A 15990-nucleotide genomic window follows, 5' to 3' on the forward strand; every position below is an offset into this window, starting at 1 on the left:
GGCAAGCTCTCTGGATAGAATTGAGTTCCCAAAAGCAACTCAATCAATTAGGTTCCTATCCAAGTACAATGCAGATGTGGTATATAAATTATGTATGCATATGCAAGTGCGCAATTGAATATGCATGTAGACTAGCAATTTAAAGTATTATGCAACCATAAGAAATTGAAATAGGAATGCAATGTAGAGGCCAAATTATTATGAAAAATGACTATAGAGTGCTAATCAACGACTTCAAAAAGTTTGGAATGCTACACTAAAATCATGAATCTTATGCATGAGTTGAGACAGGTCTATGTTCTAAAAATAATTAGTATACTACGCACTTCTACTATGAATAAGGAAACTAACATGGCTGAGTTATTTCAAATGCATGGAAATAAAATTCCCTACCACAACCACTAACATAATGCATGATCCTAAAACACTTACTACAGTATATTAAAGTTGAGATATGGACAGTGAATTGATGTAGGATCATAAGACAACAAAATAGAAATGGTAACCACAAATTATGTCAGGACAAATATTAATAACGCAAGGCAAATTTTAAACTCAAAATTGATTCAGTGATTGGAATATGCTTCCTTTACCTTCGAGAAAACATCTCGAAAGATTGTGCCCACTTTAGGGTCACATGGGTTCTCAAAAGGAACCAAAACTGTGTGCAGATTTGTGAACCATACTCAAACACTAACTCAACACCAAATTGGAACACAAGAATGAAAAATGACAGTACGTAACTCAAGAAAAATGAAAAATGTGGGTAGTGGGAGCCTTTATGGTATTTAATTTTGACATGTATGATGTGAAAAAGCACTACCTCAAACGATTGAGAGTACTTTATTGTGAGAAAGGACTTGGGTTCAAGTCTTATGTATGCCATTATGTGTTATTTAAATTATTGTTTTTGTTTTAATAATGCGATGGATCATGAGGAGTGATAAAATAATCCTATATTTATAGGAATTATCATGAAACATGAATTGGTTAAATGGTTGAGCATTGATTTGGACATAGGTATGGCTATGGGTTCAAACCTTGGTAGTTTCACATTAAACTTTATTTTTGCTAGAATTAGTTTTGACATGAATATGAAAAGCCAGAAACCCTAGCAGCTAAAGGAGGGCTGCAAAACCATCATAAGACAACCATTGAATGACAATTAAACTTAGTTTAATGATATTTTAGTTTTCCATCATTTAACCCACATTAAGACACCATTTAGTGACAAATTAAGGGAAAAAGATAATGGTTTTGTGGCTGACATTGTTGCATAGGAAGAAGAGAACGAATTCAGAGAGTGTGTGCTGAGAAGTGAGTGAAATTGGGAGCTGAATTGAAGGGAAGTGCTAGGTGGCCTATTGATCAAAGAGGAACTCTAAAAACTCTCCAATTTTAAGCAAAGGAAGGTAGGTTAGGGGAGCTTTACGCATTAAGTTTGTGTTTAAGATTGAATGGCATGTGAAAGATAGTATGATTATTCATGAAATCCTTTTATTTTGTTGAATCTCGTGTTTCTAGAAATTTCCAGAAACCGCCTGGTGGGAGATGAACTGCCGTGAGGCAACTCATTCCATTTCTATGCAAATTTTGGGTTTTTGTAGAGGAACCACCTGGCAGCATAACCTTGGCCGCCAAGCGACGCATGCTTCGCTACCCAGTTTTCTGGGTTTTGTTGAACTGCCTAGCGGTGATGAACACGCACTAGGCGACACGAACCAATTTTGGTTCGATTTTGGTGTTCTGTGTGTTTTGGGAGACTCTGATTGGAAGGAAAGTCAATTTTAAGTGTTAAGGGGTGATTTGATGTCAAACTTCATTGAAATTTATGTAATTGATGGCCAGATTGCATGGAATAGTGTAAATAGGCTCTTAGGGTTTGGAAATCTTTGGTTTTGAATGTCATGAGATTGATTGGTTTTGAATTGCTTTGGAAAAAGCTAATGGACATGTTTAGACTGTGAATTATTATAACCATAAGTGAGATCAAACGAGAATTGATGGAAATTTGCAAGGAAGGGAAAATTGGGAAGGGTTGGGGTTTCGCAGGTGCATGACAACATTCTGGGTTTCCCAAAACTGATGCATCGCTTGGCGGCAGGTTAGAGCCGCCAGGCACCAGTCTAGAAGGAGGGCATGTGTGTTGGACGTGCAGTGGGAAAAATATTGGGAAATTGACCTAGCACAATTGTTATATCAAAAGAAATTTCGGATTAGTTGAATAGGGTCTAATAAGAGAGGTAATACATGAGAAGGATAATGCAAAGATGTTAACCCATGAATGTTGAATATAATTGGATGTCATGACAGTGGATTTCAGGTTAACCAAACCCAAGTGAGTTTTGACAGGTAGGCATATTACTATTTAAGAAGGCAATATAAATTGAAGTGGTTAAGCTAGAAATGTAGTGCAAATACGAGTAAACTATAATGGGTATATTGGTTGAGGATTTTAGAGGCCAGGTACTATGTGGAGTAATCGATAGAGTATAAGTCTATGAGATGAACTATGGCAAAATATATTGTGTGGGATGCTCTATGGAAGTGGCAGGCCGCATGTTCAAGGTGAATCTCATATGCTTGCCAATGGAAGGTCTGGATGTGATTCTAGGGATGGACTGGCTGTCCAGCAACCATATTGTCATTGATTGTGGATGACGCAAAATAGTGTTCCCAGATATAGAGGGACTAGAGATGATATCGTCTAACCAGGCGATGAAGGAGATTGAAGTTGGAGCTACTTGCTTCATGATAGTGGCTCAGATGGAAAATAATAGCACAGATGAACAGATTCACATGATTCCAAAGGTCGAGGAATATGCAGATGTCTTCACATATGAGATTCCTGAACTACCGCCAAGCAGGTATATGGATTTCACCATTGATCTCATCACTGGAGCTGGCCCAATATCGATGGCACCGTATCGGATGGCGCCAACAGAGTTAGCTGAACTGAAGAAGCAAATAGAGGATCTGCTTGAGAAGAAATTCATTCGACTGAGTGCATCACCATGGGGAGCACTGATGTTGTTAGTGAAAAAGAAAGACAACAACTCCAGATTGTGTGTTGACTACCGTCAATTGAACAAGCTGACCATTAAAAACAAGTATCCACTATCGAGGATTGATGAATTGTTGGATCAGTTGAGGGGAGCAACGGTGTTTTAAAAGATTGACTTGAGATCTGGATATCATCAGATCTTAGTCAAATTGGTGGATGTACAGAAAACAGCTTTCAGGACACAATATGGACATTATGAGTATGTGGTGATGTCATTTGGGGTGACAAATGCTCCTGCAATCTTCATAGACTACATGAACAAAAATTTTTAGCCGTATCTGAATCAGTTTGTCATAGTATTCATTGATGACATACTGATATATTCTAAGAGTCGGGAAGAACATGCAAATCATCTGAAAGCGATGCTGGTAATTCTCAAAGAGCATCAATTGTATGGAAAGCTGTCAAAGTGTGTATTTTGGTTGGATGAGGTGCAATTCTTGGGTCATGTAATCTTAGCCTAAGGAATAGTAGTGGACCCAGCTAAGATTGAGATAGTGGTGAAGTGGGAGAGCCACAAATAGTTACAGAGGTAAGAAGTTTTCTGGGTTGAGCAGGCTATTATCAGAGATTTGTGGAAGGATTCTCCAAGATGGTGCAGCCATTGACACAACTCACCAGAAAGGACCAACCTTTCTCTTGGACGGATGAGTGCGAAGCTTGCTTCGAGGATATGAAGAGGAGGTTGACAACCGCAACAGTGTTAGCCATTCCAGACACGACCAAGACTTTTGAGGTGTATTGCGATGCTTCGTATCAAGGACTGGGTTGTGTGCTGATGCATGATAAAAGACCAGTAGCCTATGCGTCGAGACAGTTAAAAGTGCATGAGAAGACTTACCCGACACATGACCTAGAGTTAGCTGTAATAGTATTTTCCCTCAAGACTTAGAGGCACTACTTATATGGTTCTCAATTCCAGGTGTTCAAGGATCATAAGGGTTTGAAATACTTATTTGATAAGAAAGAGCTGAATATGAGACAGAGGCGCTGAATGGAATATTTGAAAGACTACGACTTTAAACTTTTATACCACTCGGGTAAAGCCAATGTCGTTGTAGACGCCCTGAGCAGAAAAAGAGTGCATATGTCTGCTATGATGATGAAAGAACTTGAGTTGATCGAGAAGTTGCGGGATATGAACTTGGGGCTGAATATGGGTGCAGTTCATATAAGGTGCAACATGTTGAAAATCACCAATGAGTTCCTGGACGAGATTTAGGTGGAGTAGGGAAATGATCAGGAGTTGCAGCAGATCATTGGATGGTTAGGCACTAATAAAGGAAATGACTTTAGGATGGGCAAAGACGACATCCTACGTGTGTGTGTACCCAGACAACCTACACTAAGAATGATGCTCTTGGAGGAAGGGCATAAGAGTTACCTTAGCATACACCTAGGTATGACTAAGATGGATAAAGATCTAAAAGCAACTTTTTGGTGGACTAGTATGAAGATGGATGTGGCAGATTATGTAGTATCGTGTTTAATCTGTCAGAAGGCGAAAATTGAACATCAGAGGTCGGGATGGTATGTTGGAGCCTCTTGACATTCCTTAGTGGAAATGGGACAACATTTCCATGGACTTTGTGACACATCTGCCAAGGTCAGTGAGAGGGCATGACTCCATCTGGGTAATAGTAGACATGTTGACAAAGTGTGCGCACTTTCTACCAATTAATCAGAAGATGTCCCTAGACAAACTGGCGGAGTTGTACGTCAGAGAGGTGGTCAGGTTGCATGGAGTACCAGCAAGTATTGTATCTGATCGAGATCTGAGATTCACATCGAGATTCTAGCAGTCGCTACAGGCAGCACTAGGCACTCAGTTGAAGATGAGTTAAGCTTATCACCCTCTGACAGATGGCCAGTTTGAGAGAACTATACAATCAATAGAGGACTTTCTGAGGACTTGTGTGCTGGATCACCTGGGGACTTGGAGTGATATATTTTTATTGGTGGAGTTCACTTATAATAATAGCTATCATTCCAGCATAGGAATGGCACCATACGAGGCTTTGTATGGTAGGAGATGCAGGACACTATTGTGTTGGCAGTAGGATGGAGAGTCAATGGTGCTTGGACCAAAATTCTTGCAGCAGACCACTGAGAAAGTGAAGGTGATACAGGATCGAATGCATGCAACTCAGAGTCAGCAGAAGACTTATGCAGATAAGAGGAGAAGACCACTTGGGTTTGAAGCTGGTGATCATGTGTTCCTCAAGGTTACCCCAGTGACAGGAATTGGGAGGGCTCTCAAGTCGAAGAAGCTGACTCCTGTAACATCCCTAAGGAATATTTTAAATAAATAAATAATTATCGAAAATAAATTCAAACGACGCAATATTATTATTCTCAAACGCGGGAAAATTTAAAACATAGTTTAGCATGCCATCATTTATATAAAGCCAAATAGTAATGTCAATACAACTTCCAAAATCTGACAAAAACAATGAAAAACATAATAAAGCCCCTAGTTCTAGTCCCAAGCTAGCCCTCACTCCGTTGTCTGTGCATCCACAACATCACCTGTATCATTATCTGCTCCCGTGTAACGAATCACACGATCATCGCCAATTACAAACAGAAAGGGTGAGCTTATACACAAAAATAAAATATATGTCAATAATATAAAAGTAATTCACCCATCTTATTCATTCTAGTTAGTTCTTGGCCAAGACCTTAAAACCTCAAGGCTTTTCAACCTTAAAACACACAAATGGTTAGCCTCGGATTCAGGGTTTTGCGATGCTCACATGAACCTGCCTGCTCGTGGTCCTGCCTCTACAAATCTCCCCGCTCATAGTCCTACTCTACGAACCTCCCCGTTCGTAGTCCTGCTCTACGGACTTGCTCGCCTGTAGTCATCCACATGTGATCCACCAGCTACGTACCTCCTCGCACACAGCATCTCTCAAGTGTGAGCACGGAACATACTAACCTACCTCGCTCATATCCCCACACGAGAGTAAATGGATATGAACCTCCCTGCTCATATTATCACATGTTCACCACCATCCATGAACCTACCCGCTCATGGAACAACATCCCCTGATCCAAGTATCACGTCACTACATAAAAGAATTCCACACAAGCCATTATCCGCAACATTATCGCCTGGCGCAGCTTAAGCACCGTCAGGCGAAACCTGTACAAACCGTCTGGCAGGTCATCGCTGTCACCAAGCGCCAGACCACTCCCAGACCCACTGTTTCATGGACATCGCCTGGCGGAGCACACCTTGTCGCCAAGCGCCACACGTCGCAGTACACATCCCTGATAGTCTATCGCTTGGCACACACACCTTGGGCCGCCAGGCGCTAACCAGTAGTGAAAATTCTACTGGTTTTTGCACCCAAATTAGTTGGTTCCACAATCCTGTTACTCAAGACTACTATTGCACACTTGCTTATCATACCCAAGTTTAATTATCCCGTCACAGCTAGTTCAATTACTCATAACCCATATTCCCCATTTCCACATTTGAGATGAGTGATTTATCAAACATTCTTACCAATTCTTCATGACTTAATCAACTCCTACGATTGATATTCTATGCCTTGATCTCATCATCACACATATACACTTGATATACTACAACAACCCCACACTTTCCTTTCACGTTGCTTAATCACATATGCAACATCACAAATTGAAAACTGACCCTGGTATTTCGTATTCTCTTTGCAGTTCACAGTACCTGCCTAATCAACTATATATTTTTCCAGAAATCCATTCTCCAATAGCATAAGTCATATCCTATTGCATTATATTCCACACCTTTCCAATCTCATACTTAACCAATTTGATCTACTCTCTAACCATTGAATTATTATCCATTTACTTGACAAACCAATACCCACCTAACCCACCATAAAATTAAGTTATTCTCTTTCTCCATAGATTTCCTCTCATATCAGTTGGTTTTTCACTTCTAGAAATCCTTGAACTATTCAACATAGATGCATCTTACGCACCCTCACTCCTCATTACATTGCCTGTATCTTCACTAACCCTATTCTTCTATTTCTTATCCTTCTCTCACCCTAACTTTGATCTTGACTCATTTCACGATCCATCTCTCTCGTAGCCAACTAACCAATTTCCATAACAGGATTGGTTCACCGTTATCGCCTGGCGGCCAATACGATGCCGCTAGGCGGCACATCAGTTCATGGGTATAAGCCCAGGTTTTCTACATTCGCGTGACCCCTTTCCATTTCTCATGGTTTCTGTAGTCTCAAGCACTATAACCCGAAATTCTCAATTCCAAATTCCTATAATCAAACTCTTCCAATCACATCTCGAAAGGCCAATACTTTCCCTTGTTAAAGGAATTACCACTTCTAACATGAACCCTTCATGTTCACATCTCCATTGATAATTACAAACACACAATATGAACAATATCATAGCATAATTCAATCAAACAGACGTAAAAGTCTAACTGGAATATCAACATATTAAGAAATTCATGAAATCCAGCAAAAACGACATCAAACCTCATGCATCGCTTGACGGATTTCAACCCACCTCCAGGCAGCTCGTGACAGAACCTAGAAACTGGGTTAAAGCTGATGCGTCGCTTGGCAGCACCATCATCACTTCCAAGCGGTTTCTGGGCGGAAACCCAGAAACCTCAAAAATCAGCGCGCGACAAAGTGGTTATCATGCAATTTGATCATAGTAAAGCACCATACATGATACACAAATAAAACACATAAGAAAACAGCTCCCCTTGCTTGCAATTCGTACCCCAATTGGTCTTCCAAGATTATTCTTTCAAGAGGTCCAAAAACCTTTCTTTCCTACTCCAAGATTCTTAGCTTTTGCCCTTCCAATAACACTATTGACGCCTTTGGAAACCTCAATTTTCAGTACCACGAAATTACAGTCCAAAATTTTTGTCCTAACTCTCCTCTCTCTCAAAGTTAATACCCCAATTAATTGTGCTTAACCCCAAAACCGAAAATGCCATAAAGTCTTATGTTAATGGTTAATCATGGACCATTAGTTGGTTGTCTTGAGCCCATTAGGCTGCCTCTCTTGGCTGCTAGGGTTCCTAAACCCTTTCATATCCATGCCAAATGAAAATTTGGCAAAAAAGAAATTTAGTTTTGTTCTTAGCAAGGTTTGAATCCACAATCACTCAATCACAAAGCAAGTGCTCAACCAATTCAACAAATAATGTTTCATGATAATTCCTATAAAGGTAGGATTACATTATTACAACTCATATTCAAATATATCATTAAAATAATGCACAAGTCAAAATAACATACAATTGGCATACATAGGACTCGAACCCAAGTCCTCTCACACAATTAAAGTACTCTTGACAATTTGAGCTAATACTTTTCCACGTCATAATAATCCGCATTAAATGCCTTAAAGGCTCCTATTACCCGCATTTATTAAATAATTATTTAATTAATTATTTAAATTTCTCGGGTCTTACACCTCCTAGATTCATCGGGCCATACCAGATCACGAGGAGGATTAAACCAGCGATATACGGGATTGCTTTGCCACCTCACCTAGCAAATCTGCACAATGTCTTCCACGTATCGCAGTTGAGGAAGTACATTGTAGATCTTACACATGTACTGGAGCAGGATAATGTCAAGTGCGTGAAGATCTGACAATTGGAGTTGGACCAGTGAGAATTCTGAATTCTCAGGTCAAACAACTCAGAGTGAAGGAGATCTGGACTGTGAAGGTCCTTTGGGACGAGGCAACTCAGGAGATGACGTGGGAGATGGAGGATCTCATGAGGAAGTCGTACCCTCATTTATTTCCTGGTAAGTCCTATTTTCCAAGACGAAAATTTTTAAGGAGGAGGAATGTAAGACTCGTGAAAATTAATTAATTAAATTGATAATTAATTAATAAATGCGGGTAGTGGGAGTCTTTATGACATTTAATTTTGACATGTATGAAATGGAAAAGTACTAGCTCCAGTGGTTGAGACTACTTTATTATGTGAAAGGACTTGGGTTCAAGTCCTATGTAGGCCACTGTGTGTTATTTAAATTAATATTATTGTTTTAATAATATGCTGGATCATGAGGAGTGATAAAATAATCCTATATTTATAGGAATTATCATGAAACATGAATTGGTTAAATGGTTGAGCATTGATTTAGACATAGGCATGATTATGGGTTCAAACCTTGGTAATTTCACATTAAACTTCATTTTTGCTAGAATTAGTTTTGGCATAAATATGAAAGCCAGAAACCCTAGCAGCCAAGGGAGGGCTGGAAAACCATCATAAGACAACCATTGAATGATAATTAAACTTAGTTTAATGATATTTTAGTTTTCCATCATTTAACCCACATTAAGACACCATTTAGTGACAAATTAAGGGAAAAAGATAATGGTTTTGTGGCTGACATTGTTGCATAGGAAGAAGAGAACGAATTCAGAGAGTGTGTGCTGAGAAGTGAGTGAAATTGGGAGCTGAATTGAAGGGAAGTGCTAGTTGGCCTAGTGATCAAAGAGGAACTCTAAAAAATCTCCAATTTTAAGCAAAGGAATGTAGGTTAGGGGAGCTTTACGCATTAATTTTGTGTTTAAGATTGAATGGCATGTGAAAGATAGTATGATTATTCATGAAATCCTTTTATTTTGTTGAATCTCGCGTTTCTAGAAATTTCCAGAAACCGCCTGGCGGATGATGAACTGCCACCAGGCGACTCATCACATTTCTGTGCAAATTTTGGGTTTCTACAGAGGAACCGCCTAGAAGCATAACCCTGGCTGCCAGGCGACGCATGTTTGGCTACCCAGTTTTCTAGGTTTTGTTGAAATGCCTAACAGTGATGAACATCCGCAAAACGACGCGAACCAATTTTGGTTCGATTTTGGTGTTCTGTGTGTTTTGGGATGACTCTAATTGGAAGAAAAGTCAGTGTTAAGGGATGATTTGATGTCAAACTTCATTGAAATTCATGTAATTGATGGCTAGAATTGATGTATCGCCTGACAGTAGGTTAGGAGCCGCCAAGCGCCAGTCCAGAAGTAGGGCATATGTGTTGGACGTGCACAGTTGTTGTATCAAAAGAAATTTCGAATTAGTTGAATAGGCCTAGTAGGAGACGTAATACATGAGAACGATAGTACAAGGATGTTAACCTATGAATGTTAAATATAATTGGATGTCATGACAGTGGATTTCAGGTTAACCAAACCCAAGTGGGGTTTGATAGGTAGGCATATTATGATTTAAGAAGGCAATATAAATTGAAGCGGTTAAGCTAGAAGTGTAGTGCAAATACAAGTAAATTATAATGGGTATATTGGTTGAGGATTTTAGAGGCTAGGTACTATGTGGAGTAATCGATAGAGTATAAGTCTGTGAGATGAACTGTGGCAGAATATGAGTTTGGCAGGTTGAATCTTAAGTAAGTCTAAGAATGGTAAATCTTGAAATTATGAACTTAAAGTGGCATAGGTACTTTGGTGACGTGATAAACACGTTAGAATTTATATAATTCACTTAAGGAAATGCAATGCGGACTTTGATAACCAGTTTAAAATGTGCAACCTAACTTGTGTGATTAGAAAACTAGTGATGCGCAACTACTGGTATATCGCTTAGCAGCGAACTACGCTTCGCTAGGCGATAGCGTCAAAATAGAGAAGACCCGGAGCTCGTGGCGCTTGGCGGCAGGGATAGTTCCGCCAGGCGATAGATGCAGAGTCAATATGTGCAGAAGCGCTTGGCGCCTGGCGATACGCGTCCCTCGCCAGGCGGTTTAGAAGCCTGTTGCATTTGGCGCCTCGTGTGTAGTGCCAAGGGATATTGCTACAACAAAATTGTGTTTTTGCTTGCTTGATGTGCGTGGTCTACAAGGTTGCTATGATATCTTGAAGGTTGACATGCTAGTGTTCTAATGTTTTATGATTTGGAAGAATTTTGTAAACTCGTATTACTAGACTTTGACTTTTGTAATGGGGTTTGTTTATGATTTTAGAGTTTATTATACAAAGAATTAAAGTTTTAAATTTCCCGTGTTTTTGGGAAATGACATTTTAATAAATGAGGTTTATTCATTAATTCTTTATTTTATTACTTAAATCCGTAATATCCGGTCGGGATGTTACACCAACATGTGGTTATATGGCATAAATATATAAATGATCGTGATATTGTAACACCAAAATTTGACTCACTTTTGACAGCATTGACATGACATTTTCAAAAGTAGTTTTCATTTTTTTAACTGTTCATCGGTGCATTTTTATCCATTATGGCAAAACGCAAAATTGAAATGCTTGAATCCATGGTACCTTTTCGTTCATGTTTTCGAAGTGTTTAATTGGGTAGGTTTCAAATTGAAGAAGGAAAAACCTAGATGACGATACTCCTCTTCCACCATTATACCTCTATGTTCGTTCAAATTGAAGGAAGTAGAGGAAAAAGGAGAGGTTCCTGAATCTAGTAATGAGACGAATGTATGTGTGTTTGATAGTCACTAGTTTTTGTAGGAATGTAAGATAGTCAATGTTGTTTTTATTTTGCAAACATAGAAAAATAGGCCAAAGTGGGGGACAATGAACTAATAAGTGGAGCACTAAGGATAAATTTTTGTACAATGTTTTAAAATTTTTACCAATCAATTTTTTTAGTCATTCAATAGGATGTTCTTGTTATGTACCATCAATTTTATTACAATTCACGAAAATTATCCCTTTTTGGTAGCATTCAGGTGACTGACTTGGAGAAAAAAGATCAAACCACATATGCAACATAAGTAAGGGACAATTATCAAATAAGTGGGGTGCTAGGAATAAATTTTTGTACAATGTTTTAAAACTTTTACAAATCAATTTTTTAGTCATCCAACGGGATGTCCTTGTTGTGTACCACCATTTTTATTACAATTCGCGAAAATGATCCCTTATTGGTAGCATTTGGGTGACTAGCAGAGAAGAAAAGAAGGTCAAACCATATATGCAACATAAGTGGGGGATAATGACTAATTAAGTGAGGCATTGGAGATAAATTTTTGTACAATGTTTTAAAACCTCTACCAATAATAAATCTTTTTTGATCACTCAATGGGATGTCCTTGTTATGTACGACCAATTTTATTACAATTCACGAAATTGATCCCTTTTTTGTAGCATTTGGGTGACTGACTTGGAAAAAAAAAATCAAACCACATTTGTAACATAAGTGAGAAACAATGATTAAATTTGATTGGTAAAAGTTTTAAAACCATCGAATACATAATAAGGACATCCCATTAGATGACAAAAAAAGTTTGATTGGTAAAAGTTTTAAAACATAATACAAATATTTATCCCGAGTGGTGCAGATTTTTTATTTAAGAAAAAATAAAACTAATTTTAATTCAGTGATTTGATGGAAATTGTGGTAAGAATTGAAATTAACTTGATTTCTAAAATCAAGCAACTTGGTGCAATTTTATTCTTTGATTTTAGCACTGAATCACTTATATTTGGTACAAGCGGCTGGTGGCATCGGTGATCTAATCAATGTAATTCTTTGAATTTTGTGAATATGCACATAAATTGAAATCAAAGGATTAATAAAAAATTGAAGAAAAACATTTGAAGCACGTGGATTATGTAACTGTTGATTTCCTTGATTGAATTCTTGCAGTGATAAAAAATTTAATTTCATTTGTTGTGTGTGGTAAATTCTTGTACATTAAAAATTGAGCATTGAATATACTCTGATTGAATCTAATTTAGGTAACAATAATATGTCGATAGTACTTTTTTATAAACGTTGTCTATTAACAGAGATCACTCTATTGACAGCGTCTAAAAAGTCGTATCTATTAGAAAAATAAAAAGAAAAAAAAAAGTCTTTTGAAATATTTAATCATTACATCACTAAATTAAATTAAATGTTAAATGAAATTTTAGATAGAAAATTATAATTGTATCAATGTATATTGATTTTTTAAGGTTAAAATACTCTTTGGACTATGTTTTTATTGAAAAATCTTAAATAGATTTTAAGATTTTTTTAGTCTCAATTAGGTTCATATTTTTAAAAATGTGTAACAATTAAGCTCATTCCGTTAGTATGATTAACGGTGTTAAGGATATGCCACATATAGCTCCTCATTTTTTTGAATTTTTTTGAATTTTTTTTGAATTTTTTGAATTTTTTGAATTTTTTTTTAAAATTATTCATGCCACATGTCACATCAATATTGTACCACGTGTCAAGGTGACACGTGTCAAGTCATTGTTTGAATCTCAATTTGGTCCATATATTTATTATCTTAATTATATTTCAGTCCATTTTTTTTAATTTTCAATTTCATCCTCTCCAAATTGAGATCAAATTTAACTTTTATATAAATTTTATAATGATATTTTTATTAAACATTTTAATAATATTAAGTTTATTTTATATTTTGTTTTAAAATTTTAAAATATTTATTTTAACTTGTTACAAAATTGTTTTAAATAATTTATAGACAAATGTTAGAGTTGGTTTAAAAATAACAATTTCATAAATTTAAATATAAAATTTTAAAACAATTTTGTAAAAGGTGAAAATAAATATATTTAAAATTTTTTAAAAAATTGACTAAAATATAATAAAAATAACAAATATATGGACCAAATTGAGATTTGCATGTGTCACCTTACTGACTTGACACGTGGTACAATATTGATGTGACATGTGACATGAATAATTTTCAAAAAAAATAAAAATAAAAATAAAAATAAAAAAATGTGGAGCGTGGCACATCCTTAACACCGTTATCATATGGATCTAATTGTTACACATTTTCAAAAATATGGATCTAATTAAGATAAAAAAAATCTTATGACCTATTTGAAAATTTTCAATAAAAACATGGACTAAGAGAGTATTTTAACCATTTTTTAATACATTATTTTATTGCTATGTTATTATTGACATATACATGTGCAACAATACTGTTGGTGTAATCTACGAATCATAATAGACCAAAATATGCCTCTGAAGTTTGTTCATCAACTTCCACATGATTTATGCATATACTACACTCATTTTGCTCATATTCTTGCTCTCATGGCTGAACTTTATTCTTCCCATTTACCTTATATATTTCAACATCAATTTTTCTCTATATAGTTTCCTCTTTCATTCAATATATCAGTATATATACATGCATTCTCTGTCTTCTGTATTGCATGACCACCTCTCCCATACCAAGCTATGTTCCTCCTTATATAGCATTCTATTGCAGCGATTTCATCTCAACTCTTATATTTTTAATGTTTGTCATGAAGACATATTCAAAGTAAGCCTTGCTCTTTAGCCACAATGGGTTTCTTTAGCTTCAGAAATCGCCTTGTCAAGATAATCGATAGTTTTCTGGTATTTTAAGAAACCCATAAACCAAAACTCAAAATTGTCTTCTGTAAATATCTCTAAATACTTCTGCGTTGGCTTCTCAACATTTCTACTTGGCTTCATGTACTTAATCCTCTTCAGGGGAATTGAAACCTGTGACAGGACATAATCATTTTCGAATGTAAATAATGTGAATGACATATTTCGATTAATCAGGAAACTAGAATGAAACATTTATTTATTTTCTTTATCATGTCTTTAATTATAGCTACTGAAATTTGAGCTCAATAATGTTAATTCTTATATAGATTGTAATCATACGTGATTGGTGTTGCATTTTCCATCGAAATTCTTATAAAACACGATCACAAACTTACTAGAAAAATTAAATATATTTTTCTTATTTATTAATTGGTACGTGTCCAAAAATGATAAGTGACATCATATAAATAAAAGATATGAAATAATATGATAGAACAAAAAGATAGATAAAGACAAATATAGAGATTGATTAGGTGCTTGAGAATAAAGATGATTGCTTTATGATTAGTTATTAATAGTTATCACCTTATAACGAATCCTGCACATGTGGCCTTTACTAGAAAAAACTTTGATTGATCTCTCACTGCAGAAGGAAACCTTGTCTGTGGAAATGAAGAGAAGACCTGCTAAAGGACCTGATGTGGTTGACAGATAGCACTGTGAAGCTTTCAACAGTTTCTCCCCATTTCTCACAGTGAAGAAATGGTTGAACACTTTCTTCACTCCACCAACTTGAACAATTTCAGCACCCAGACTCAACTTTCCCATAACAGTCTCACTTATAGTTGGCCCTAGTCTCACTGAAATTTCATCAATGTCAAAATCTCAAAATGATTGAAAACTACAATCTAATCAACACTCTTCTAAGTGCATGCATGTTTACTCACCATGTTCACGTACTTCTTGCGAAAAGCTATCAACTTTCCCTCCAATAACAAGCTTGTTTATGAGAGAATATATTCTACCTGAAACATAACGTCCATCAAAGCATTACACATGATAAAATTTAACGTTGTACACATGTGGGTTCATTAAGAAAAGAAGGTTTTTACGTACTTTGCTTGGGTGTCGTGGTAGACAAATGGCATTCATTGGCTGGGTCAGGTAAGTAGTATCTGGTGAATGAGTTTTTGAGTTGATCACAGATAGCTAAGGTGAGTGGAGTTCCAAGAAGTGTGGTGTTCATGGCTAAAATCTATAGCTACTAGATTTTCCAAAGGAATGACTCCATTGACTCTATTGAGAAGAGGTATTTAAAGAGATGAATATTTTCACCTTTTTCTTTGGTTACATCATCAATTGTGATCATATACGGATACAACTGGCATGGCACCTTCATGATGGTATAAAAGCCACATGGACCAGTTAATTGGTTGCTTTTAGGGGAAAAATATGCTGAAGAAAGATCCATGCCATCTTTTAATCTCTATGGGTTTTTTTTTTTTTTTTAAAGGAGTTGCTTTTGGAATTTAGAGAGGTTTTGTACCTTAATGAGCAAGCTTCCATTTGATCAATTGACCAATATATATTTAAGGAATATATATTT

General features: G+C 36.5%; 1 protein-coding gene across 1 annotated transcript; it reads right to left on the minus strand.

Annotated features, from left to right (window-relative positions):
* Positions 1-14179: 14179 nt before the first annotated feature.
* LOC114173199 (GEM-like protein 7) lies at positions 14180-15657 on the minus strand. The gene is made up of 4 exons (XM_028057455.1): positions 15501-15657; positions 15332-15409; positions 14970-15244; positions 14180-14555 (listed from the first exon to the last, which is right to left on the minus strand). Exons 1-4 carry the CDS (start codon positions 15628-15630, stop codon positions 14364-14366), a joined length of 675 nt encoding a protein of 224 aa, XP_027913256.1. The 5' UTR covers positions 15631-15657; the 3' UTR covers positions 14180-14363.
* Between the last annotated feature and the right edge of the window lie 333 nt (positions 15658-15990).

The sequence above is a fragment of the Vigna unguiculata genome, chromosome 2 (assembly GCF_004118075.2).
Source record: "Vigna unguiculata cultivar IT97K-499-35 chromosome 2, ASM411807v1, whole genome shotgun sequence".
NCBI lineage: Eukaryota > Viridiplantae > Streptophyta > Magnoliopsida > Fabales > Fabaceae > Vigna > Vigna unguiculata.

What these genes read in the sequence shown, in the direction of transcription:
- LOC114173199 (XM_028057455.1), bottom strand. Translation starts at nt 15,630, where the DNA reads ATGAACACCACACTTCTTGGAACTCCACTCACCTTAGCTATCTGTGAT. An exon ending in GCAAGAAGTACGTGAACATG is followed by an intron (nt 15,245 to 15,331) that starts GTGAGTAAACAT and finishes ATGAAATTTCAG; the next exon opens with TGAGACTAGGGCCAACTATA. An exon ending in TGTGCAGGATTCGTTATAAG is followed by an intron (nt 14,556 to 14,969) that starts GTGATAACTATT and finishes GTCCTGTCACAG; the next exon opens with GTTTCAATTCCCCTGAAGAG.